We start from the raw sequence: 27,130 nt of genomic DNA, 5'->3' as shown, positions 1-27,130 counted from the left end.
TGTTTAAAAAGCACCTGGAATAAGCAAAGTTTAAATCAAACCGGATTGAACTATAAGCTTAACCTTTAGATAAACGCCCCAACCGCCTAAATAAGAACCATTTGCGAAATAACTATTCACTTAATTCTCATTTTCGAACTAAGCTTGAGCTATTATGTAGCCATTGCGGCAGTGTTTCGTTCGTCTGGCATATTTTGCGGCTTGCTTTGTCGAAATTCGATTCCATGTTCATCCAGTCACGACCCGGCATAAAGAGTCTGGATTCGAGCTTGGCGCAGATGCTCAAATTTCGCGAACTGCGTCGAATCACGTTCGCTGCCCGGAAGCAAATCGAAATTATCACCAATTTGCAGTCATCGAAATCCAATTACGAGGCGTGTGTGTAGCCCCGAATCCTTGCCAGGACAATGCTCGCGAATGCCTCTGTCCGTGTTCTTGCCATATGCTGGCAGCAATACAAAACTGCAGCGAGTACAGCAGCCCAAGCCGAATACGGAGCTGGGGCTAGGGTCAGGAGTAGACAATAATCGGATTAGGTTGGCTGGCCTCGCCAAAAACATAATTTGCGAGAAATGTCACACGGCGACTGCCCGGCGACTTATTTGCAATTTGTGAAATGGAAACGAGGCGAAAGTCGAGTAGAATTACGGGGGGGTGGCAGGGCCAGCACGGACTGCGGACTGCGGACTACTGGGCGGGTTGTAACAACGTACTAAATCATGCATGTCAAGTCGAGTAGTTGTCGTCTCTATCAAACCCATCATAATCGCCGAACGCGCACGCATCATTATCGGGATCGGGCCCTGGCTCTGGTTTGTCCAGCATTCGCTTAGATGGGGGTGGGTTTCGTCTCTTGGGTGCCACTGTTGTTGTTTAGTTCCGGCATGCGACAGATGCAGCAGACGTGCAGACGGCCAACGTGCCGGAGTCTGTGGCGAAACCACAAGCGGCTCTCGAAAGAGCGCCATCCCGGCCCACCATTGTCCCCGGAGCTGTCACTACTCATTGTCAGCTAAGTGCCGGGCAATGGGCGGAGATGACAACTGGTAGAAGGGGCAGTTTGTTCCGACGGACAACAAGTCATGGCAGCAGCAGCAGCAGCAACAACGGCAGCTGCAGTAGCTGAGCCCATTTTCATTTTTAAGAGCCCTTAACCAAATTTGTTGCTCTCACAGCAACCTGCTTTGAGATGAGAATGTGCAAAAAAGTCCCTGCTTGCACATTGGAATTATGTTCGATTTTTGCTTAAAATAAGCAGTATATATCTAACAGCCAAGTCTCTATATCTAACAATCTGTCTGTCTGTTTCTATGGAAAGCTGTAAAGGTATCGACAGAAAATGTTCAAGCTGCTTCCCTTGTTACAGGTGAAACATATCCTATATGATCATAACTATATCATCGATCAAACCTGAGGTTCTTGTACTAATAATAATGTTTACCTAATAAAATGTAAGCAATGCCTTATTCAACATCAGGCCACTATATCGCATAGATAAATCGGCAAATCGTACCAAAAATTAGTTTTTATTGAACATTTTTCTACTAATTTAATACCATTACTAAGCTCAACTACTTATTATTATCAAGCCCGTATCTAATCGGACTAATATATTTATATTTTGAGTCAATAGAAATAACAAGTCGCATATTTGAGCACTTCTCTATCTATCTTTTGTTTCGTTAAGAATTTGCAATTCCTTCTAACTTTTCCAAGTCGATTAACGCACATTTTTCGGTCGCTTTCGAACCACTGTACTGGCCTATGCCACCCGCTAGGCAGCAGCCGCAGCGACAGCAGAGATGGTGTCTGCGTTGTGCACTCAAAACGGGAAACGATAAGACGGCAGACGCAGAGGCAGCGGCAGATTGGGAGCTGGAAGCAGGCTTCTGCTGCACTGCACTCGAAGGTGAGGGTGAAAGTGAGGCTGAGGGTGAGAGTAGAGTGAGGCAGTGGGTAACGGCGGGGGTGGGTGTCCGACACCCGACAACAATAAAAGAAAATTCAATGCGTTTTGTGATAATTTCGCACTATACAAGAAACGAGAAACGAGAAATGAGATGCGATAAAGCGGAGAACCCAACGACAATTCCACAGCTAAAGCCGTAAACGAGCAAATAATAAAAATTTTATATAGCAAAGCGGTACAACAAGAAAATAAAATATTATTATAATGCGACGGACGGTGCATATATGGGCGATTGTATATGAAAAACATGAGTGTGAATAGTCAATGAGTGCCCGGGGTTTGGGGTGAACCAGGTCGGCTGCGGATCGAGTGATGGGTCGCCGGATCACTGTGGGTAACCGGATGCTCTGGGGGTGGTTGGTGGCTTGAATTTTGTTTTGATGACGGTGTTGGTGTTGGTGTTGGTGGTGGATATCAAACGGCAACAATGCAATCAAAATTTTCGTTTCCTTTACCTTGGTGCAAATTTAGTTATTGTGTAGACTTGGGCGTCAGAGTCGGAGTCGGAGTCGGAGTCGGGACACTCCTGGGAGTTGTAAGGCCATAATTTAATTCAGCTGGCCCATTATTTCATTAGTTGTGCGTTGGCCCCCTCCGAAAATTGTGCAATTTATTTTCAGTATTGTGCTCGGCGTAAGTATTGTAAAATGGCTCTGGCAGCTAGACGCATAAATTTGTATATTTCGATTTTGATTTTGCCATTTTAATTGTTTGTAAACTGGCCACATGCTCTGCCAGTTGCTCCTTTGTCTGTCTGCCACACTCCATCTGCTGTCCTTGTGTCTGAATAGTCTTTGTTGGCCAAACATGTCGTATCTGAGCGGGCTTTCAACAATGTGTGTATGTGCTTAGTGTTTGTAGTTTGTGTAATTAACATTTATGAGCAAAAAACTTGATATATTTCACTTTATCTGATGCAACAGAAAAGTGCCTGTTTCCGATAAAATAACTTTAAATGTCGCATTTTGGCCAGCACACAGCTTTTGGTAGGTAAATTTGTTGCTTAAATTATGATCAGAGCAAACAAACTATTTTCTTTGTACTCCGATAAGAATTTCGAATTTTATACTATTAAAATAAGTGAGTAAGTAAGCAATAGTAAAATTAACATCTAAAATGTTCTTATATTTTGAGTATGGAATTGATTTATTTGTATATTATAGCAACAAAAAAGCCTTTCGACTAGTGAAACATGCTATTTCAAAATTTTTATAAAAAACGGTACGGCGAGTCTCAATTTGTTTATTAATTATAACAAAGCAACACTTAAAGTTTTTGTGCTGAAACCCGGTAGAGTTAATAGTATTATTATGTCTTGCCTTGTCTAGTCTGGAGCTTCCGACTAAAGGATACCCTGAACGCCATTCTGCCTTCGCATTAATTAAAAATAACTTTTAAAAGTGGCTCTTAATTTTAAAACCTAACAGAATTGCCCAAGAAACACACTTTTATCGAGGTAAGTTAACAATTATCGGAAATTTGAAAACTCTAGCTCTTAAAAGTTCTGAGATCAACGCGTACAGACTGACAGACGGACATATGGGCTGATAACGAATATATATACATATGTATGTATAACGCCAAAAAAAAACTAAAGGTGGAAAATATTTGGTTTCTCCCGTTGTTGCATAATATAAATAATATTTGTGAGCCGACTCCGTGTATTTAAGGTCTTTTATTGGGAATGGTAAAATCGTATTATTATAAATTTTGTTAACTTCATGCTTAAGAAAAATTGTATTTTATTTTATATAATATTTATTTTTATGACAACAAACGATCGATCTCTAAGCCGGAGTGTGCAGACTTGTTAAATAATTGCCCCGAAAGAAGTTGCCAAAGTGGGCCCAAAATATATTGGTAATATTTATGAAAACCAATTTGTTTTGTGAAGACCCGAACATGGAGCCAAAAACGAACTAAATTTAAGTAAATTTTTATTTGATTTAAAACTTTATTGAAAACGAAGTAATAAGATTAGATTATCTATAAAATTGTACATCCCTAAAAGTATGCAGCAATATATTTCGAGCGATGCCGTTTAATATCTCAGTCGGTATTGAGCAAAGCTGTGCAAAGCTGGAAAGTGTCTTGAGTGGAAGGCGACGCACTTGAACTTACCAGCTACACTCGAGTGACTCCAGTCCGTCCGGCAAGTGCAACATAAATGCATACAGACAATGAAAATTAAGTTGTTGCAAGCGGTGCAAAACTTTATGCAAATGCAGCCCAGCAAAAGATGCCAGAAGGACAGATGGCGCGACGGACCGACAGCCAGATGAGATTCGAGCCAGAGGCATTCCGGGCAGCAAAAGTATATTAAAAATGTTGACAACGAAATCCATCTGTTTAATGGATCTGCACGTAGTGCATCCGAAGCCAAAACGGGGCCCAACCCATGTCCGCACCACGTACACCACACTCACACATGAGCACGATTGTGGGTGTTGTTTTGGTGCGTATTGGGTGTGCGCTTCTAATCCGCCAGATTACAAAAGTGTGCAAGGCAAGGTTGGAGCTGTGGCTACGGGCAACAGTAATCTCATCCCCATTAGAAGGACCCAACCCTGGCCAGAACAATTACACTTGATAAATTCGAGATTAAAGTGCATTTGCAGTTGAGCTCAGGGCAGGACCAGGCCGAAACAGGCTAAGTCCGGGTCATCAAATTTATGGCCATACATTTGGCCAGAATTTCTTTTGTATGCCCCCCAGTTGAGTACTTGGCCGACTCGTGCGCCCTTTTAATTATCACACGTAATGACAGCACCAAATGCAATTGCTAATTAATTGCCCAGGAGCCGGGCCATAACTAAAGAGCCCTTGCCGAAGGCGTTGGCGGCATCGAATGAAAGAATTTATGGTCCTTACATTTGTTTGGCTTGACATTATTATTCCAACATGTGTGTGGTTCGAATGCAATTTGGCGCAAGACAGCGCCCGAGTGGTTGGTTCAGACAAAAGTCTGGCTATTCCAAATAGTTCATTAATGCAGACGGGGATTACCAAGGGTAGCCGAGGGATCAGCAAAGAGCTACCCTAATCGCAACGCAATAAACTTGAAGCTCAACTTGAACTTGAATGTGATTTTGATGTTATTTTATTTGGTGGTCCGGCGGCTAATGAAGATAATCGTTTGTGCTGTCAAAATTGCCGCAAAATATAATTGTGGCAGCTACGCGAATCGCAGCTCATGATTAACGATGAGAGCATTATGAAAAAGACCGAAAAACAAAAATTCAACTTTTAATAGCACAAAAAAACTCCGGCAGACACAATGGAATCTTCAAGATACATACTCGTACGTACTACAACGGAAACTTCAATAAAACAATAACAAAACAAAAGATGCCAGCCAGCCGATTACCAGCAATTTAGCAAGGGGAGGGGATAGGGGTTCGCATTTATATACGCATTACGGCCCGAAGCTCAAGTTGAAGCTGCCCCTGCAAGCAACTGCAACTGCAGTCCGGTAACAAGCTCAGCGACTCACTTAGAGACCCCGTCAAGATGTTATCTAAAAAGCTCAAACGTCAACTCTAGAACAGAAACCGAGACTGAAACAATCTAAGCAGCTGAACAACTGAACAACTGAACAGTTGGCTAGTTAATTTTTTAATGAATCTCGGCAGATATTTGAAATCGGTTTGCTGTCGGTTTGAGTTTGCCTTTTTTTTAGTCGTTTGGCGGCGGTTTTTAAGTGCGCACATGAGACGCGCTTCAGTCCAACTCAAGTTCCCTGAAAAATCCCACAAGTCAAGTGCCAGTGCAAAAATAAAAAACAAAAAAAAAATACAAAAAACCCTAAGTTGTTCAAAAGATAAAAACAATTTTTTTTGCTAAAATGTTCCTTGGATCTGTAGCCTATTTTGGATTATGTTGCTGCTTTCTGTTAACTCATCATTGTGCGCAAGGTTGTAAAGCAAATTGGATTCTTAATTGCCCATTTAACAATTAGTCACATGTGCTGTCATTATTTTGGATCTGATTTCAATCCCACGCAAATAAATTGACTGTATATGGGTTTTTCCAGTACTTTGGGAATTTTCACCAACCTGACCCTAAAAATATTAAGCCAAAAATTTTCCCGAAGAGGTAAAGGAACTTGCAATACATAAGCTAGTAATAAACTTGCTAATGATTAAATTGATATTTGGGCGATCACAATAATTTTGATGCTCACTTTGGTTTATATATTGTAGGTATTGCTTAATTCCTTATCCAATATGAATTAGGTTCTTTTCACTGATCTAAAGCATTGTCTACATTAACTCTTTAAAACCATCTAATTCATAACATCTAATTCATAATAACATCTAATTCATAATAACATCTAATTCATTCAAGGGCTTCTGTGATTCTCTAAATCTCTAGATCCGTATATCATCCTGTTAGTTGGAGCATCGCGCTTCGTTTAAAATTAGCTATGTAAAGTATCCTTTTCGGTGAGACTCTGTTAAGTAGGAAATCTTAAATCTACATATTTAGATCCTAATCAGGAAGGTCAGGGCCTGCTTCAAAGGCATTTGCAAGTTCCAATCGAAAGATTGATAGATGATTATCTGATTATAAAAGTTATAGAAAAATGCAATCTGAGTCCATCTATGACAGCCCCATATATAATCTTAGTTGGAAATGCAAACCTTGCATATTGAAGTGCAATTAAAATTGGTCAAAGTGCGCAAGGTGCACTCGGGAAGCAGTCAACTGTGTGTGGTTACGAGAGATGTATCCATAAATAAGTCAGCGTGAGCTAATTGCTCCACTAACAGATGCTCTCGCCGCGGGCTGCAGCTGTGGACACGCTCCAGTTCAGCTGATGTTCTTTTGGGTGGGGCTGGGCTGGGCTGGGCTGGAGGGTGTCGAAGTGTTTGCATAACTTAAATTAAATTTCTCTGCTAAATCTAATTTCTATGCTAAACCGAAAACAAATATCGTTGCTGGACATGGCCCTGTTGGCGTAACCAGGTCAGGCGAATAAAGTGTCATCCAAGCTGGATTTCGATGACATGGATAGCGGCAGCAGCAACAACAACAACCAAACTGGTGTGCCAGTTATAATCGGCCAGGGGCAGGGACAGGGACAGGGGCAGGGACAGGGGCAGCAGGGAAGCGGTGGATATGATCAAGGCACAGGTCGTGCTGGCGGAAACAGTGGCAATCGGCCGAAGATACACGGCGTGCGTGTGACAGTCGATACGGGTGACGGGCAGCAGCAAACGAAAGGTAATTAAATTGGCTCAAAGCACAGTCAAAGCAAAGGGAAAGGCAAATGAGACTTAACCCAGAAGAACTTTCGAATAGAATCCAAGGAGAGCGTCGAAATAACGGACTTGGGTAAACACAAGAAACGTGTGGGCATCCACACGGATATCACGTTCGAAATTACGGCCGAGGGGGACGCAAATGAGACGAGCTCCGCACAGCAGCACGGCGAGAAGGGTAAGTGAACGTTTGGCCACTTTCCCTGCATGCATTTCCACACTTGTCTCCCCACATGACCAATGCCAGAGGATGCCAGTGTGCCCATTTACAAGGGTCGTGCCAGCAGCAGCAGCGATTCCAAGCACAAGTCCAGAAATCCCTACGATCCCAAGTCACAGTGGAATCCCAACTACTCCGGCGAGCATCGCGGCTACGACGCCAGCAGTCCAGGTGGTTCCAGGCCAGGCACGGCTGGCTACCCCCAATATTATCCGCAGCATGTCTACACCAGCGGCGGCGATGCCAGCGCGGATGCCGGCAGCATCTATCGCAATGGCGAAACCTGGACGCACTACGTACCGGTGTGGACCACGGAGCGGTCGCCACATGAACAGAGTCAGCTACAACGACGCCCCGGCTGGAAGCCCTGCTACTGCATGTCCTCGTACGGCACCGACTACCGACGCCGTCGTGATAGCAAAAGGGGCCATACCACCAGAAAGGGCATAATCAAAAGTCGCGTTGCACACATTGACGGCAAATTGGAACAACCGTTCTCCTGATAGGCTCATCTACTTTCACAACTGCTCGAAAAGTATTTAGTCCTAACATGGTCTTGTAAACGAATAATAATTGTTGCTTAATAGACAAATTTACTGAACAATTTTAATATCTAAAATTTGTTTTTTTTGTGCAGTTGCCATTTTATCTTTTTATAAAGTGGAACCTTCGGTCTGAGCTGAGGTATAAAGCTGTCTCCTTACATAGAACTGTTGGGAGAAAATAGAGTATAAACACACGGTTTGGACTGGTAGGGCCCAAAATGTACAGTTCCAGTAGCTAGTATTGCTTCATTGCTTTTAATTTTAAATATACATTTTCCAACCTTTTTCCGCCCACATACAAGGTTTTAATAATTAAGTTTTAGTTCTATTGAATAATGAAACCCTAAAAATCAACATCTTCTGATAATTTTAGTCAAACTTAGGCTCGTTCAACTATTAATCCGCGTTTTTCATTCACGACGATGATGTCTACCAAGAAGAAATTGAATTTCCCAAAAATGCAAATAGTTATATATATAGAGATGAACCTTGAACCGAATAATAAAAAATTAAAGAACTTTTAGCGAGCCAAGGTGTCAACCTAAGGTTTGCAGATGTGGATGGCCGAGTTCACGACCCGAACTTTGGGGTAACCCATTGGTTTGAACCGAACCGAACAATCAAAAGGTTTTTTGTTCTGGCAGCCACAATCCACTTTAATGGATGATTTTTAAAACAATTTGTTGAACTTATAAAAATTAGGCTCCTTTACATTTGCTATCTGGAGACCAGCCAGGTCTTAATTGTACGGTCCACTATAATATAGATTTATTTTGAAGTTTAATATAAATACTCTATGTTATTAAATATTTTCTCTACCTTTGACCATTTCATAGTTCACGTTCAATTTAAAGTCTTTCTTATTTAATTTAATAATTCTTTTTATTATTTTTCGCATTCGATACTACTATTCTTAGTGTGGGTGAGAGGGAATGTTGGGAGTCACATCTTACGAGTGCACGCTGTAGGTGCTCACCTTGCCATTGTCATCGACGGAGGCGGTGGCCGCATTGTAGCCGAACTGCTTGCCATTCACATTGTAGTTCTCGCTCTCGCCAGTGGCCAGATCCTTGTAGTTCTTAACATGTCCGTCAGAGTCAAACTGAAGAGTTCATGAGAAGTGTGAGCCTTGCATGTGTGGTGGGCAGACCTAATTGCTACTCACCTCAGATTGGGAAGACCACTTGGATTGCTTCTCCCACTGCTTGGTTTGGTAGCCACTGTTGCCACCAATACCTCCGCCAGCGCCAAAGTTGCCGGCGCCCGACAGCTGCTGACCGCTGGTCAGACCCGTCGACAAGCCCAAGCCCAAGTTATTCTGGGCATTTAGCTGACTGTTGCTGGAGGAGCCACCCAAGAGGGAGCCACTCAGGAGCGAGCCTTGACTACCGCCCAGCAGCGAGCCACTCAGGAGGGAGCCGCTGTTAGCAGCGTTCAAGGAGCTTGCCGAGTTCAGGGAGCTGGCTGCGTTCAGGGAGCTGGCAGAGTTCAGGGAACTAGCTGAGTTGAAGCCGTAATTGGAGTTGAATGCATTTGAGCCGCCCAGTTGAACCTGGTTGGCGCTAGCCAGGCCGGCGCCGCTGCTGAGGGAGCTGCCAGTAGCTGCTTGCTGCTTGGCTGTCTGATGGGCCTGGTTGATGAGCTGATGGAGCTGGGAGCTGCCGCCGCCAAAGCTGAGGCCGCCTGTTTGACCGGCAGTCAACAGGGAACCCGAGCGGTGGCCAAAGTTGCTGCCAAAGCCAACGTTCTGGTTGACCTTGAAGGCAGAGTTGGTGCCGAAGCTGGAGCCCGTGTTGGAGCCGTAGGTGAAGCTAGCCGAGGGTTGCTGAATGATCTGTGGTGCAGACGCGGTAGTCGTCACCTTGCGCTGATAGTAATGCTCAGAGGTGCCGGAAGGCTGAGGAACCTGAACATACTGCACCGTGGGCTTCTGTTCCACAACTCGCTCCACATGCTGCACATACTTTTGCGAGCCACCGGGCACAGTGTAGACAACCTGCTGTGGTGCGCTGGACACAACCCTCTCGTGATGCAAGTACTCGACATTTCCGCCAGTGGCAACCGGTGCAGTCAGAGCCAAGGGCGCCTGCAGATTGCTGGAGAGCAGCGACTCGGAATTGGTAGATCCAGCACCGCCAAAGTTGACCTCAGTGCCGGCATTATTGGCGTCGGCAAACTCGACATTGCTGCCCACATTATGTGCGCTGGCGCTGTTAAAGTTGGCGCTGTGGCTGGCCTGGAAGGCGGAGTTCGAGGCGAAGGCGCTGTTTGATCCGAAAGACGCAGCGTTCTGTGCTCCGAACGAGGCCGCATTGTTGGCTCCAAAGGCAGCACCGCCGGCCACGCTGCTGCCAGTGCTCTCCGTGCCCTCAACGGCACCCACCGAGTCGTAGGAGCTCTCCAAGTTGCCCAATGAGGCACCACCAACAGCCAGATCCGCACTGCCGCCTACCCCAAAGCTACCCGATCCACTGCCAGAGGAGCCGTAACCACTCGAGCCATAGGCGTTCCTGCGGGCCGTTTCAATTGCTTGCTGATGCGCATTGAAGTGGCTGCAAATGGAATTCACAAATTCAGTTCCAATTGGATCAGCGATATATCTTATCAGATTTCCACAATGCAGCAACTTCGACAATTATCATACAATTTTTAGATAACTTTTATCATGGTATACTTAAATAAAAAAGTTGTTGCATAGTGTTCACTTTTGGTTTAGAATTTAAATCGGTTATAATTCACGAATTTTGTCTTTTTGCGTTTTGGGTTAGTACCATGTTGCCAATTGGAAATTTCGATTTTGTCAGATACAAAATGATATCTTCAATATTGCCGCACGGCACTTACCGACTGTGGAAATCGTCCCGCTTGTGTCTAAACGTTTATCAGCACACGAAAATTATATCAAAGTTATTATCATGGAAGGCCGTAAGGACTTGTCCAGTAACCAACTTACCTGTTCTGAAAATCTGTAAAAGAAAGATTAAAAGGAATGAGTATTAATTTATTTTTTCTCATTGATCATGATTTTTATTATAGTTGGGTAATTTGATAATGCCAAATTGAAATACATTCAGTAGAAGGGGCAATAATAAATTAACAAGTTAATTGGTTCAGTCAAATTTTGAAATCAAACTATGCTTTAAACCAGAACCTGGACTTAGGGAAGTGAAAACCAGTTTCACGCACCAAAAGTAGTTCATTTGAGAAGTGAGCAGAACCACGAACATTTTGTACTTTGCAGCCCTGATTCCAATAATGGCGCTTTGTTATCTTTAACAATGCCAAATTGAGCGCGCATCTTGTATCTTGTATTTGGACATATGCCTAGCATGTAATACTTTCAGTAAAAGGGACAATTTTAAATTAAAAGGTCAATTGGTTCAGTAAAATATTGGAAACATGTATCAAACTATGCTTTGAACCGAGCCGGGGTTCATTTGGGCAGTGAACCTGTTATTTTTGGCTTTGCAGCCCTGATTCCAATAATGGCGCATTCTAATCTCGGCACATGCTTGCATCGGGCCGTTACACAATTAGTGTTGTGTAAAATGTTCATTCAGGAGAATTACGACTTTACGTTATCAAGAAGCGAGTATTCCCGGAGGTAGCTGGGAAAATAACACGTTATGCAATGCACACGGAGAGGGAAAAGTCAAAAAGGATTGAAAGTGAGAGCTGCTCTTGACATCGTTTCCGATACTTTTGCACTTTCAATGGCACCTTGTACTTAAAAGGAGCTCTTTACCTGCACAGACCACACCCAGGCACAGAGCCAGCACCAACAACGATCTCATATTGAGTTCTTTTTTGAAAATATTCTACTTTAGCTGCGTAACACCGAGCGAGACTCGCGCCTGAATATGTACTAATGAATAGGAACGATTGGAACGCGCTTTAAAAACCAAACGAATGGCCCAGACGCCAATAGATAAGACCGAGCTCTACTCGGACTTGAAATGGATCGCTTCTTGACCTAGAGAGCTTGCCATTGGGCAGAGCAGATAATGTTAGCTATAGATGTGTTCTACGAAATTAAACTCGGAATTGGTGCAGAAACTCTTGACAGCATTTATTCAAATCAATGATGAAAGTAATTGCGACATAAATACACATATACATCAGTTGATTACCTTGTATGTGCCTCTATATAGACAGCTGATAGGAATTGTTTTCGTGTCGAAACCTTGCGTCTACAAACATAACATAGTTGCCATGTACAGTTCCTCTCAGAATAGGTACACTTATAAAACATACATGCACATTATGTTATATATAGTAATTTTCAAGCAAATGCCATTGAATAATGTATTATGGCATTAGAGAGTTTTTATGTTTACATTATATACTTTTGCTCTCGAGATGAGCTGAAAGAATATACGATTTTATAAAAGTAGAATTTATATTTAGTTTGTCAGATAGTAAAAATCGCATCTTAACCGTTGTTTCCTCCTTCTGTATTCTATTCATTATTTGTTAAGCTCGTACAAATACCATCTTAAAAAACTTCGTATTGACCCACATGATATAAGACCACCAGACTTTGCTTGTGCTAAGCATTTCTATTAATTTTACAAACCGTGCCACACACTTCTTAATATCTTGTTCTACTTTAACCCTAAGCTTACCAGTATAGCAGATTTATATGCATTTGCAACGATGCCTATTTAGTTTAAAATCGGACTATAAACAATAAGTACACTAAATATTCCACATCAAAAACCTATTAATCCTGTTAAGAGCACATTACACAGTAGGGTATTTCCAACAAATTTAACTACGTTTTCAGATTTAGTCTCTAAGATTGCTTCTCGCTTCGTGATTCTGAGCGCAGCAACTGTTTTATATGATAGTATAGTTTCTTGACTCTTCAATATCTATATAAGAGCATACTTTTGTGGTTCTTGTTCTTGAGATAGATTTTCTTTCCTACTCTCTCTCTCTTTCTCGCGAAACTGCCCCTAAAGGAGGCAATAATTTAATTGAATAATATTAAATTAACAGATTTATATTATGTCTGTTTCTGTAGGTAGTTAGGGTATGGGTAGGGGTAGAGGGGATTTGTTGCTTGATTCCAGGGTAGGTTAAGTGAATGCTTCCTTTTGGGTTGTCTAATTGCTGAGCTGTGATCAAGCAGGTTAATAGCCAGGTTGTTTGGATGGAGTTGCAGACGTCTGATTTAATTATGAACGTTAAGACTATGATATTCAGATGCCATACTTGTAACTCGACCCAAAATTCGGTTGTCTGGTTGCCTTACGACTTGATTGATAATCCGACAACTATTTCCAGAAGACGAGTTCTTAAGCTACGTATTAATAAGTAGTTTGATTATGTAAACTAGTTTCAAAAAAGAGACTCGCTCTTTTTAACGAAAATAAGTAATTTGTTTAAAAAAAGCTGTTTCTAAATACTTTCATTTCTTAACAATATCATTCATTCCCTCCGTTTGCAGCAAGCGTAGGGTTAAGGGATGGGAATCACTTGAACCGGTTTCAATACGCTTGGAATATTTGTGCGTATACGTTTTGAATCGAATTTTCAATGGCGCTTCCCGGAATTCATTTCGGTTGATTTGTAAATAAATACAAATGTAACTTGTTTACAAACAAAACATTCTGTTTTATTACTTCCGGTAAATGCTAATCAGAGGAATTCATGTGCTTAGAACTTCGAATCTGAAAACATCATCCAATTTGAGGCATACGTTATTTGCATACCCTAAATTATAATGGAGGAGTCAATGTGCATTTCGAAAGGTATCCTTAGCAAATATGTGCTCCTTATTAGGAATTATTGCATTTAAAGGAATTTAATAAATGCTTTGCCGGCACATAAATGAATTGTATTCCTAATGAGTCAAATTTTGTAGCTATACATAGACAACTTCCTGTGGTGCCTGATAAACTTTGTTCAGGTTATTGTCGAACTTTTACCAATTATATACGCAGATATACACAGACAAACACACATAGAAGTTGCTAAATAAATACAATTTTAAATAATAAAAACCGACAAAATCAAGGTCATGAGCTGTTTGTGAGTAAAAAAAAATAAAAATAAAGTAAATGAACAAAATTTGCATATGCTTATCATTCAAATAGACTGAATTATCAGTAGAAAGCCAAAGCAAAAAAAAAAAAACTTTCTAACAAAACCTGTCACAGTAAAACCCCATTAGACGAGAAAGTTCAACAAAAAAGTATATGGGATTAAAATATATATGAAATATGTATATTTTTGTGTTTGAAACATATAAATAGAGAATCGTTAATTTCGCAAGGTTTATAATATGCTAAACACCAAAATTTGCACTGAGCGAGGCATCTCTAGGAGTGCACCGAGTATGACGTCACCTTGCCGTTATCGTTGATGGTGGTCTGGGCGCCACGGCGACTGGTGCCATCGCCATTGCTGCTGCTGAACGAGGAAACGGAGACGCCCTTGTAGCCACCACCTCCACTGCCGCTGCCATAGCTGGAACCGCTGCTGGAGCCACCGCCGAAACGGTTGACAATGTTGGGCGTGGCCTGCGAAAGGGGCAAGAGAGTTAAGTTGGGCACTTTGCAGAGAGAAGCAGCTTCACTTACTGGGTTGGCGGGACTGATATAGGCCGTCTGCCTGTGTCCACTGGGTCCAATGGAGCCAGACGCAAGTGCATAGCTGGGCGCGTAGCGGTGCGAGTTGTACGAGCCACTGGAGCCACCCGCGTAGCTGTTCTGGCGCACTAGATTGTCGTGGTAGGCCTGCTGGGCGGCGATCTGCTGCTGGATGCGACTGCGAAAGACAAGCACAGCGATTAGAGAGAGCCACAGAGCACGACGAGCATCATCAAATGCGGATTAGTAGAAAGGAAAAACCAAGAAGGAAAGCAGTGTAATTACGTGTCATCGTCACTAATGGTCGCATCCGCGGATACGAACGCATCGCCAGACGTGGCCAGGCCCGTTATAGCTCTACAAGAATAGATTACAAGCGTTGTTGTTAGCATCACCAATGCCCACTTAAGCTACCCGGAATAACCGCCCACAGTATATAACCCCGACAATGCTCACTGTTGGGTTGCGTAGTTCTGGGCCAGAATCTGGTTGGTCAGCTGCTGATGGAACAGATACGGATCCGTGATGCCAAAATGTGATCCATACCCGACGCCATAATCATCGTAGTCGTTGTAGCCTCCAGCATAGCCACCTACTCCCGAACCGCTGCTGGCATACCCACCTGCATAGCCGCCGGCATAGCCCCGACGCCTACGGGACACCGGACGAGCTGCAAAGGAAAACAAAAAGAGTCAGGTTAGAAGATCTTAAGTATGTACTTATTTTCTAACAGCTTTTACGCTTTTAGCCCTTCTTAAATCTGGTAATAATCGCTCGTAAAACCATTTAAATTTAACAATTATATAAATGTTGAGAATGATAATCTGTGTATTTACAAATTTAATGAGGAATGTTGCAGTCTGGCAGTATATAAATAGTATATATATATATACAGTATATAGTAAATAGTATATAGTATAGTCAATGACAATGTAAACACTACAATTTGCATGCGACGCAAAATTTTTAGCATGGCTTCTCATCTGGCTTTTCCTACTTCACAGGACATGTCAGCCGACTGGCTATTCGTTCTTTGGTATAGTATATATTATATAGTATATAGTAGTTTTCATATATTATTTATATATATATATATATATATACTATTTAATACAGACTAGTATATATAATTATGGTATATATTATTTATTTTTTTTATATATATATATACATAGTGAAGTTAAGAACCGTTCTGCGTTGACAATTACATTTTTTCATGGGTCCTATATACTATATACATTTATTTGTTTTGCCCGCTTTTTGGTCAATAATTGTACTATATATATGATATATACCAAATACTCTCTATTACTCTACACTATCTAATATGCTGTTTATGAACTGTGTCTGACTGTGCTGCTTCTTGAACTTACACGATGCGGCATCAGCCTCACTATATAATGCACTCATGACGACACAAATAAGTAAAAATTTCCACATCTTATTGTATTTGCATTTGCGTTTAGAATTTGGTTGGTTCTTGCTGAAAGAAAGAAAAACAAGACATTAGTTTAAATGATTTTCAAATAGAAACTGGCCTAGAATGGTTGTAAATAAACCGGTTTGCCGCTGTAGATGTTGTTCTTGAATTTGATGATTCCGTATAAATTACATATATATTGTTTTCATCTGCTGTCGATGAGTTCTGCCTATATGCATTCATATATCTAGCTAGGCCCAGAACTATGCAAATCGTAAGTAATTCTAGCCCGACATTCTCATTGTTTCGATGCATTCTCACCTATTATCATTAGAGGCGGAAACAACTAGAAAACTAACAGAAAGCTAATGCAAAATTGTTTTTAGTCGAATGGACTAATGCACTGCATGTAATTAATCTTGCTTGGTTGGAGCATCCCCCGAAACCGGAGATACTTGTAAGCCCATCACGAGGCCAAATCAAACCGACAATTATTTGATAAAAATCCGATCATAAATTGTGCGCTTCTGAAGTCAATTTAATTACAATTACACGACTTTTCAATTATGGATTGGCGAAAATAATAGAGAAACGATTGGCAATTCAATGGAGCGGCAGATGAACCGTAAAGTTAGAAAATAACCAAATTGAAAGAGGAAATCCCCGAAATCTGAATTAATTGATTTGTATATGTGACTGTATATATATTTCGGTTCGGTTTGCTTGTCCAGAGATTTCTAAACCGGTTTGGCTAATTGGTTGCTCTTTTTTGTTTTTTTTTTTTAGCAATTAATAAAATTTTGTTATTCTTCAAAGCGTTTAACATTTCGGTGCGCATTTCGTACAGCACATCAATTTGCAGATGAGCGTCTTTTTTATTATCATTGTTTTCTATTATTTCTATACGAAATTCTGTCAGTCATGCGCTTTTTATTTGAGAGTTCTCAAAGTATTTTATTATTGCACTTCACTTTTGTGTAGCTCTTTGTTTGTGTGTTCCAATATAAGTATATTTTGGGGTTTTTTCCGGACTATGCCCATTTAATAAATCTCGGATTTAGCAGCATGTATTGGGCTCAGAATAATAATTTGATCATATATGCCCCTCAGCGCTTTCTACTCGAGCTCTGTGTATAAACCAGTCGTAAAATTAACATATGATTCGTAAATTTGCACAGCTCTAAAGTTGTAGTTGATTGTGTCTAAACATTTAGTGGGTATGCACGACAGTTGTCATCGTTTGTCACGCAAACAACAACTCTTTCGAGCACTATGTTTTGTAATGTTTATTGTCAAAACATGTTCTGCTGCTTATCAGACACGCGGCAGTTAATAGCAGGCACCCGAATGCCCTTTCCCTTGCCAGCACATACACACACACTGGCCAAAAACGGAATGAAACTGCGCCACAAATTCGCAAAGCCAACAAAACTATGGGAACCAACAAACGACGCGTCTGTTCACGGATCTCTCTCCCTCTCCCTCTCTCTCTCGCTCTCTGGGGAGCGGTCAACCTCGCGCAGCTCCGCTCATCAGCTCGATTCTGTTGGGAGCGCAACGCAGCGGAGCGTATGTAGTTGATATGATGAGCTCGACTGTGGTCCGGCTGAGCGACTCGCTTGGATTGCCAAGCTGGGCACGATCTTGGCCACGATGCCCTCCCACAAACCGCTCACTCACTTTTGACTCGTCTTTACTGTGCGACAACTTGGCTACGTCTGAGCTGGAACAGGTAAACACAGGTCCTCTTATAAACAGGGCCCGCTTATTGACAGTGACGAGCACCTTTGATGATGTCTACTTTTAACACACACACCTGCACCTACAACTATATATACTTATTATATTCATGTGTGTGTGTGGCTATATGGATATTTATGAACGTGTGTGTGTGTGTGTGTGTGTGTGTCTGAATGTAAAATCTTGGCTATGTGCTGCTTCGGTAGCTGACTAATTATAACAAAAGGTAAGCGTACCAAAACCACTTTACACTATCTATTTAAGCCCCGTAAAATATTCAGTTTTAAGTTGAACAACTTGGCAAGCAATTAATTAAACACACTCCACTCCAATTTAATTACCAATTGGCATTAATTTTATTAACATAATTCGTAATATTATTAAACAAAACATTCTAAAACATTCTAGATTTCAATTGTAGTTTAACTCACAAATTATTGCTAGGAACACCATTTGATAGTGAAAGCAGGGGTATTCAGTGTCAAAATAATTAGGGTGGGGTGTGGAATACTTCGACTTTTATGAATCTCGAGAAACACAAGCTAATAATGGAATACTTATGGCTCGAATTAATTCATACTCTTTCAAATCACAAGCACGTCAAATTACAATCGATTTACAAAGTAGTTTATACTATGAAAAAATGATCAAAATAAAAGAGTTCTTACAAAAATGTTGAAAATAAACTAGTTTTTAGCGCTATGAGCATAACAAACTATTTCCTACAAAGAGTCAGACACCTTACAGAGTTGGGAGCTGCAAATTTCGAATGTCTCGTAAGGATGTTGTATATAGTATAAAATATCTATGTGTAGTTACATATAAAATGTAAGGTATATATAATGTGTATGGTATGTTTCCGTTTAGTTTATCCGTAATACCTGATGCGATATGATGATATAACAATAACTACGATAAGGATGAATTGGGTGATCGACCGATCGACCAATCGACCTGCCCAGGCACTTGCGTCTTCGTCCTGCCGCCCCCTTAGAGCTTTGATTTCTCCTGCGGCTGCGGTATGATGACGTCTCGCCACCAGGCGGGCCGCTGGAAGGCGCCCTCGTTGGTCATAAATTCGTTTTGCAAGTTCTCGTAGAGCAGCCCGTCGGCGCGTGCGATAATCGAGTTGAGGGCAAAGTCCGGCGGGGCAATGGCATCTGCGACGCTCACAGCCACATCCTTGAGCTGGGCGCAGCTCTGCAGCAGGCGCTCCTGTACTGCCGCAGCGAAAGCCCCACCCACCGCAAAACCGCCCACATAGAATGTGGTCATATGATTCTCCAGCAGCCACATGGCATACACATCGTACAGCACACGCAACACATTCGCGTACGGCGGCTCCAGACTCAGCTGCTGCACGTGACCCACAAAGCGGCTGAGGGCACAGTACTCGGCATAGGCCAACGACAGCTCGCGCGCGCCCATAACCTGGGATTTGTTGCGAGCCTCAAAAGGATGGACACCAGCTGCCAATTGGGCCTCAATGTGGGCGCTCGTGCGGGACATGAGGTGGCACAGCAGCCACTCGTAACAGCTGAGCGCAACTGCAAGAAAAAGGCAAGGGTTATTCCAAGTTATGCCAAATTCGGGCAAAAGTTGTACTTACACTCCCAGCTGTCCAATGGACTCTGCTGCACCAGCTGTGTGTACTGCAGCTGCAGCAGCTGCTGGCGCCGCTCCAGGAACTTAACGCTGCCAATTGGCGACTCCAGCTCCTTGGCGCTCCACTGGCGCAGCAGCCAATTGGAGGCCTGCTGGCCAAGCACATTGTTGTCGCCCTCGTAGGTGCACAGCGGATCATGGTCGGTGCGCATCTGCCCCAGTTTGGCGGCACGTAGATATCCATGGCCGCCGCAGGCCTCACGAGCCTCCTGAATGGCATCACGTGCCGACCACGTGATGCGCGGCTTTGAGGCTGATATAATCGCATGTATCTCCGCAGCATTCTGTGTCTGCAATGTGTAGCATAATGGGAATATAAGATTAAAATAAGGTGCAATTTGTATGTCTTGTTGGAGTCTAGGAGAATTTCCTCTCAAATTAAAGAAAGCTCTTCAAGGCGTGTCCAATACTGAAATATTGTTACGGATCGCAGCTATTCGGGCTTTACTGTACTGTTGGGCTTCCCTGCAGAGTTACCTACCAGTATATCGAATCCATTTGAATCTGCCTGGGAGCGAGCGATGATTTCTAGATACGTATTGGTCATCTCCTCGACGGCAATCTTGAGCACACAGGCTGCAGCCAAATAGGGAAAGATCCGGTATTGCTGTGAAAAGAAATCTCAAGCATAAGTCTTGGAGGGATGCCTGCTGGAGAAGTATGTTCCACTTACGTGCAATTGGTACTCAATAATGGCGATCTCCTCGCCCTGGCGTTCGGGGCCAAACTGTTTGCGGACTGCGGCGTAGCGGACCGCGATGACAGCTGCGCTGCACAAAGTGTTGGCCGACTCCTGCATGATGCCAATGCGTCCGGCCGAGAAGCTCTCCAGTGCGGCGCCCAGAGCTTTGCCGGGCTCGGCGAAGACGCTCTCGTAGACGCCCTCGGGCGTGACATTGCCAGTCCGATTGAGAAGATTGTCGCGCGGTATGCGATAGTTGGTGAACACGACAAAACCGTTGTCGATGCCATTCAGGCCGCACTTCTCGCCAATGTCGCCGACCAGGACGCCCGGATAGGAGAGCAACGTTTTCGGATCACGAATGGGTAGGAGAAAGCCGTGCAGGCCGTGGTTCTCGCCGTCCGCCGTAATGAGATTGGCAAAGGTCATGGCTACGGTTGCCATTTTGCCCAGATTGCCCACCCAGCACTTGGCCGCCTCGAAGTCAGGTGTGTTGATCACAAACTCCTGCGAGCTGGGATCGTAGGTGGCCGTGGTGCGAATGCGCTTCGTGTTGCTGCCGTGCGAGAGCTCCGTAACGGCCAAACAGGTGATCACCTCCCGATTCCAGGCAGCCTCAATATACTTGGTGTGCTTCTCTGTGCCCAAGGCACGTATGGCATTGTTGAACAGGCCCACGCCGAGCGCTATCTTCACCGAGAGGCTGGGCGAGTAGCTGGCCAGCGCCTCGTTGATGTTCATTAAATACTTTGTCTTGGCCGAGAAGTTCAGGTTCTCAACCTCTTTAGGCACCAGATCCAGATGCTTCATGCGATTCACCTGCATGGCAGCCAGACGCTTCTGTTCGTCCATGGGCAGCGTTCGTGAGGCGTGTGCAAAAAGCGGATCATTTTCCAGGCGACGCCACACCTTGTACTGCAAGTGTTGTGAAAGTGAAGTGGGTTAATTACAGTTTGACAGTAACTGATGGTTAATAATAAACCCAATGTGGGCATTGTATCTAAAAGGTCAATTGTTCTTGATCCGAATACGAAATATATATATGAAATGCCAAACACCAATTAGAGATAGGCTCCGGAACGCTTGACTGTTATTTAAAGCGATTTTGGGTGAACGAAAGACTATATTGATCATATCAGACATTTTCAAAATGTGACGTCTCCTCCTATGTCGGCTATTTCATAGGGAAGAATCGGCAGCAACAAACATGACGGATCTGTGTCTCCTTTCTCGTTATAGATCTAATTGGTAGAACTTATTACAGTTAGTTTTGAACGTTGTCTTCACTCACCTTGATACGCAGTCCCTGCTCCTTTTCGAGGATCAAACGCAAACGCTTCCAGTCAAAGTTGGCGCGTTTGCGGTAAACCGCAAGAGCTCCGCCCGATGGCAGATCGGGTATAAAGCTTGTGTCCACGTTTTCCATTCTGATCGATGTATGTATGTATGTAACTGCAAATGGAATGAATATGAAAATCTGATCAGCTGAGTTGTTTACTGCTGTAAATGCGCTATGGCAATGCGGTTTCCAATTGGACTTCGTTGCACGCTCATTACACTGAAGTGGAGCACTTCAGCTGCGTTATCCGCAAGCGGGCGAAGCCATAGCAAAATAGACCGAATCGCTAGACAAGAGTCGATTGCCAGGTAAACCTCGCCAGTGGGACACTGGCGGGTTGCGGAGTCACTGAAACGCGGCTAAGCCAGATGTCACAGTTTTAGGGCCACTGCTCATTGCTAAGGGGTGAAGTGGCTTGACAGTAGCGTCCAAAATTATCGTACAGCCTTATCTGCAATCCAAAATCCAATCTTATGTCTCGATTCAAGTGGACTTCAATCCGAAACAAGCATTTGTTTGAACTGGGTGCAAAATTCTTGATGATAAGCACAGACGTAATTGAATTATCGGAAACATTCAAGAATTCAAGATAAACAAGCATCTGGCCCTGTTATTTGAATTCTGAACTGTAAAGTGGCAAAACAAAAAAACTATTGACTCATTCTACCATTTATAACAGGCACTTGACCATATCAGGCCCTAAACTTAATGCTCGTTTTAACACTTATGAACTACCATAAAAAATCACTCGTTGTTATTAACAAACGGCAGCGGCAAATGCAAGCAAATGGAAACAAATCTTAGACAACTATTTCATTTTTTATACCCTGAACCCATTAAGGATGGGTATAACAGGCAGAAGGAAGCATCTCCGACCCCATAAAGTATATATATTCTTGATCAGTATCAATAGCCGAGTCGATCTAGCCATGTCCGTCCGTCCGTCCGTCCGTCCGTCCGTCTGTCCGTATGTATGAATGCAAGGATCTCAGAACCTATAAGAGCTAGAGACTTGAAATTTTAGATGTAGTTGTTCCTAGGGCCTGCGCAGATCGAGTTTGTTTCCGATAATCGATAACTTACTCCGTTTCTAAGCAATCCATAAAAATCGATATCGATATCCTGTTTTTTGGACAATTTTGTTAAATAATAAGAGCTAGAGTCCCCAAACTTGACAGACATATAGCTTCTAAAACAGAATATATATATGCATTTGATGTTGGAAGAAGAGGGTTCAGGGTATCCCATAGTCGGGAGCTCCCGGCTAGAACCTCTAACTTGTTTTTTTGGACATGATAAATACCATTATTTTATTTAAAATCTGTCATACGTTGACAAACTATTTCTGATGATGTTTGTATGCCCATAAGAACATTTGAAAAAACTTACTTTTAAGGTTACATCAATTTTCGTTCACATTTCTATTCGTAATCAAACCAAAAGACTCAGGTTTATCATTTATATACATACATATATTATAATCAGCATCCAAATTATCAGCGAGTTCTTTATTCGTGCTCGCCTATCTACAGTCTACTATCTAATAAAAACAGATCTTAACATTATTTTTCGCTTAACATTATAATAATTTTTATTTAATAGATCTGAGCATGATATTCGAATTCTATTCCACTGTAAGACACGAATTTTATATCTGGAGAGCATTTTGAATTGCGAGTCAATAAAAAACCAAAAACCCTTTTGAGCTAATTAGCATGAAGCCGGCAAAAAAAACGTGCTTAATATTAGATATTCTATGCTTTTTATGGATTTTCAAGAGTATAATTCCCGTAGCTAAAATGTTTTATTAGCACCTCTCACGCTGCCGACAGTCGCCTCCTCTCTTTCAACATCTCTCACTCAATCCCTTTGTCTTTCTCTCTCTTAACTTCTATATTCTAGAGAGATAGAGATAGGACACTGTTAGCTACCCTGTATCCTACTGCTCAAAGTCTGTTCTCTATATACATAATAGTTATATTCATGTTAGAGTCACAAGTGCTTGACTTTAGGACAACCTGAAGAAACTTTCTGAATAAGACTTAATATATATGTATGTGTACATATAGGTGTGTACATGTGTGATATTGGATAACCGAACGTGAAGTATACCCGGTTCGAGCTTTTAAAAGACAGGGTATACACTTGAGCACATTGTAAATACATGAGAGAGCAAATTTGCGTTTGTACTACCAGGTCGTACTCGTTTACGGATGATGGATGAAAATTGAAATATAAAAATATCAACCAATTGCTTTAGTGGTTTTTTGTAGTTCAGTAGAGCGTAATAATAAAAGTAAATATGAGAAGCACTTGAAAATGAACAGAAAAGTGGGCGTGCGTCAGTCAAAAATGAAATTCACGCGAACAAAATAAAAACTATAGCTAAAGTCGACCACGTAATACCCTTGCACTTGGTTTTTCCGCTGCATGGAGAAGAAACTACAAGATTACATGGTTAAATCCAAATTTAGCAATGTTATAAATCGATTTTGCATTTCCATTCCAATAAGAAAACACCAAATGCTCGTAACCATTAAACCCTATCCCTAGAAAACCGAGTGTACATTCGCTTCAATAAAAATAATTGTAATGAGATATCGTTTTATATAGATTTGATCAAAAGTGGTTAAATTAATTTGGGTATTTTTGTTAATTAGTTGCGTTTCCGCCCGAATTGTCGTCACACGAACTTGGCCTTTGATCTGTTGTCGAGGGTTGGGTATGGCCGCCTTAAAGTTGGGCCAAGATAAGAACCTATCAGTCAATATACTGTTATTGGGGTAGGAAATAAACGTATATATCGATTTATACTCTTTCTGTGCTTTTTCCAACCTTTATGCCACACTTAAGAAAATACTGCGCCAACCAGTCAGTGGTATGATAAGCCTATAATTTGCTTATACGTACAAGAACATAGGGTATATTCATATAAGTATGTATGTATGTGTGCTAAAGCAACACCGCACTCCAAGAGGAATGCCAAAAAGCGCCAATTGGATCATTGTTGACTTGGGCTGATAAGATATGTATGTAAATGCTGCATTAGTTTAACAGCCACTGTTCTGCTTGCAGTCGGCACAGTGGATGTCAAACTGCAATCTCTTGAAGCTGCCAGAAATGTTGGCATGCGCCTGACCAATTTGTCAGCGTACATTTCATATGCAAGTGATTATAAACAAATCACCAGCCATTTAATATAATTAACATTATCACTAATCCGTACTTGAATTCCGTGTAGGGCACAATTTTCCCCAATCGGCTGATATGTGCCCACCTGGGCTCACCGTAAATATGCACACAGTATTGTGAGAAATGAACTCGGACTGGAGCTGGCGCTGTTGTTATGTTAAATGAATTTACAATGCAATTTAAACATAACTTTAAGTGCTGCAATTCGCAACGGCAATAATAAAATAATAAAAAGCTGCAAATGTTAATTTCACTGTTATTTACATGTCGCAATCATTGACAAATTGCTGAGCACAAACACATTGACAGTTTGACAGTCTGGCGGGCAATTCAATAGCTTCGCGTGTGTGTGTGTGTGTGTATGTGTCTGTGACATAAATAAAGCTAATTGTGTTTTCTTTCCTCTTGCGCTCTTCTCTGTTGCCCTACTGTTCTGCAGCTGTTGTTGCTCTCGCAACTGCTTATGCGGGTGGCATGCGTGACTCCGAGTCGGATTCTGATTGGACTCCGAATCTGAATGCCGCCACATGATATCATGACTCGCAGTGCAAAGCACAGGCGCACACACACACACACACACACACACGCATGCAGCGCTGTTGTTGCCGTTTGTTTTGTTAAGGACTTGAGTGAAAGCTCCTATTACATCACCGCACAACAAAACCACTTGGTAAACAGTTCTACGGTATTATTACAGAATGCAGCAGAGAGTCAAATGACTACTGAATACACTCACAATTGTCTCTGTGTGTGAGTGTGTTTGAATATGTTATTCACCAACCTGTAGCGCTTCCTGCGGACACCGCCTGAGATTGGACTCTTTTTGCCGGGCTTAGCTTCTGTATTTATTCGGCGCTTGACACAGGAAATTTGTTGTTTATCGCAATCAAATAGTTCAACTTTGCCGGCTGTGAGAACAAATGAATCTATCGACTAATTGGAATAAATGCCACGAACTGAACAACACACGAAACGAATCAAAAAACACAGCAAAGAGCAACGGGCCACGCGACCAGCAGGACTGACCGAACCGACACAGCCAACAGATGAGAAGTGAGTGAGCGGAGCGAGACTGACGCTGACTGATTCATAACAAACGTTCGTGCTGGAACCCTACGTTAATAGGGAGCGACACACACACACACACACACAAGCTCCCACATACGCCAGGGAGCACGGGCAGTTAAATACAATCACAAGAACGTTACTAAGTCGGCGCGAACACGCTGGCTGAGCTCAATGTCAAGCGCCAAGTGCGAGCGAGCCGGCAATCGAGCTGCCGGCCGGCATCTTTGCCAGATAAACAGAATTGCATGTGTGTGTGGATTTGTGTGCATGCACGAGCGAAAGAGAGTGTGGGAGAGGCCAATTTAAGGTGCGCAGATGGTGAGTAAACTTGTTAGATGTGCATCTAAAACTGTAGTTGAGCCGAATACATTGGTTAAAAAACTGACCGGTCAACTACTGTTGCATGCGGGTTCGTGTCTTCGCTACTGTTAATTAACATGGTTGACCTGTTTGAATAAATTAACTAGTCATTCATTTATGATTGGTTGATTATTTAATTAAATAGGGGCAGAAAAAAATTCTAAGTATAAAATCAACAGTAATTGGGCTCCCTTATAACAAATTGGTTATTTTGGAGAATCGAGTGACTTATTTATAGTCATAACTACCGAGTAACTAATCAAAATGTTGTCAAATGGCCTAGACTGTTGTTGCTGGGCAAGAATTTGTATACTTTATGGGGCTTGATAAGTATATTTGTACCTTTATACCCGTTTTACCTAGACAGTAAAACAGGTATTTGCCGAAAATTGATTCATTTTTATTACTTGGTACGATTAAATTTCATAAATTATGATCAAACCGAAACAAGAGTCCGTTACAAACAACGTCGGATACTCCCGACCGGAATACTCTTTATTGTTTATTGTGTACTCAAGACGCACAGTCCCAGCATGACCGACAAGATTACAAAACATCATGAATCCATCAAATAATCAAAGTAAAAAGCAGCTACGGTAAAACATATAACCTATATTTAACAGTTATTTCTAGACTATTTTTCAATTCAACTTTAAATGTATTTAAAAATGTATAAAATTAAATGAATGAATTTTCATGAAAACGACAGAGATAATTTCTGGGAAAACATAATATATTCTTTGAATCGATTGTTCCTATGGCAGCTATATGATATGGTGGTCCGATCCGACCGATTACGGCATATATACTGACTGCAGCAAAAAGAAAGACCTAGGCAAAGTTTCAAGAAGATAGCTTTACAATTTAGAGAAACATGGAAACAGATAGACGGACAGTCGGGATTTAACATATTTCATGTAACATATGTTACATATTTTACATGTTAAATATTTTACATATTTTATGACAAAACTAGAATACCCTTTACAAAACTCTAAAACTCAGCAATTGTCAGTCGAAGTCATTTTCCTATAGGTTCACGATTCGGTTTTTTCTGCAACTTCCTGTCC

The 27,130-nt window shown here is 42.1% G+C and overlaps 4 protein-coding genes across 5 annotated transcripts; 1 reads left to right on the top strand and 3 right to left on the bottom strand.

The window, feature by feature from the left end:
• Positions 1–5,661: 5,661 nt before the first annotated feature.
• On the top strand, positions 5,662–8,072 carry LOC115763396 (hornerin). Its single transcript, XM_030705939.1, has 4 exons — positions 5,662–5,883; positions 6,938–7,195; positions 7,274–7,411; positions 7,481–8,072. Exons 1-4 carry the CDS (start codon positions 5,814–5,816, stop codon positions 7,954–7,956), a joined length of 942 nt encoding a protein of 313 aa, XP_030561799.1. The 5' UTR covers positions 5,662–5,813; the 3' UTR covers positions 7,957–8,072.
• A 795-nt stretch (positions 8,073–8,867) lies between these two features.
• LOC115763474 (uncharacterized transmembrane protein DDB_G0289901) lies at positions 8,868–11,854 on the bottom strand. The gene is made up of 5 exons (XM_030706058.1): positions 11,744–11,854; positions 10,952–10,964; positions 10,843–10,869; positions 9,164–10,550; positions 8,868–9,100 (listed from the first exon to the last, which is right to left on the bottom strand). The coding sequence occupies exons 1-5, from the start codon at positions 11,790–11,792 to the stop codon at positions 8,948–8,950; spliced, it is 1,629 nt and encodes a 542-aa protein (XP_030561918.1). The 5' UTR covers positions 11,793–11,854; the 3' UTR covers positions 8,868–8,947.
• Positions 11,855–14,224: 2,370 nt separating this feature from the next.
• LOC115763464 (shematrin-like protein 2) lies at positions 14,225–17,783 on the bottom strand. 2 transcript variants are annotated; one of them, XM_030706042.1, is made up of 6 exons: positions 17,695–17,782; positions 15,968–16,077; positions 15,051–15,264; positions 14,880–14,951; positions 14,586–14,772; positions 14,225–14,525 (listed from the first exon to the last, which is right to left on the bottom strand). In XM_030706042.1, the coding sequence occupies exons 2-6, from the start codon at positions 16,032–16,034 to the stop codon at positions 14,325–14,327; spliced, it is 741 nt and encodes a 246-aa protein (XP_030561902.1). In that variant the 5' UTR covers positions 16,035–16,077; positions 17,695–17,782; the 3' UTR covers positions 14,225–14,324. The 2 variants fall into 2 exon arrangements, with proteins under 2 accessions (XP_030561902.1, XP_030561903.1); XM_030706043.1 differs by lacking the exon at positions 14,880–14,951 and having other exon boundaries at positions 17,695–17,783.
• A 311-nt stretch (positions 17,784–18,094) lies between these two features.
• Positions 18,095–25,675, bottom strand: LOC115763465 (peroxisomal acyl-coenzyme A oxidase 3). Its single transcript, XM_030706044.1, has 6 exons — positions 25,414–25,675; positions 21,393–21,553; positions 20,093–21,016; positions 19,901–20,026; positions 19,364–19,709; positions 18,095–19,301 (listed from the first exon to the last, which is right to left on the bottom strand). The coding sequence occupies exons 2-6, from the start codon at positions 21,525–21,527 to the stop codon at positions 18,745–18,747; spliced, it is 2,088 nt and encodes a 695-aa protein (XP_030561904.1). The 5' UTR covers positions 21,528–21,553; positions 25,414–25,675; the 3' UTR covers positions 18,095–18,744.
• Positions 25,676–27,130: the final 1,455 nt, after the last annotated feature.

Source organism: Drosophila novamexicana, unplaced genomic scaffold (assembly GCF_003285875.2).
Source record: "Drosophila novamexicana strain 15010-1031.04,08,12 unplaced genomic scaffold, DnovRS2.1 tig00000739-arrow-arrow-pilon, whole genome shotgun sequence".
NCBI classification, from domain to species: domain Eukaryota; kingdom Metazoa; phylum Arthropoda; class Insecta; order Diptera; family Drosophilidae; genus Drosophila; species Drosophila novamexicana.
The sequence above is the reverse complement of the archived record's forward strand: the minus strand, read 5'-3'. Positions and strand labels throughout refer to the sequence as shown.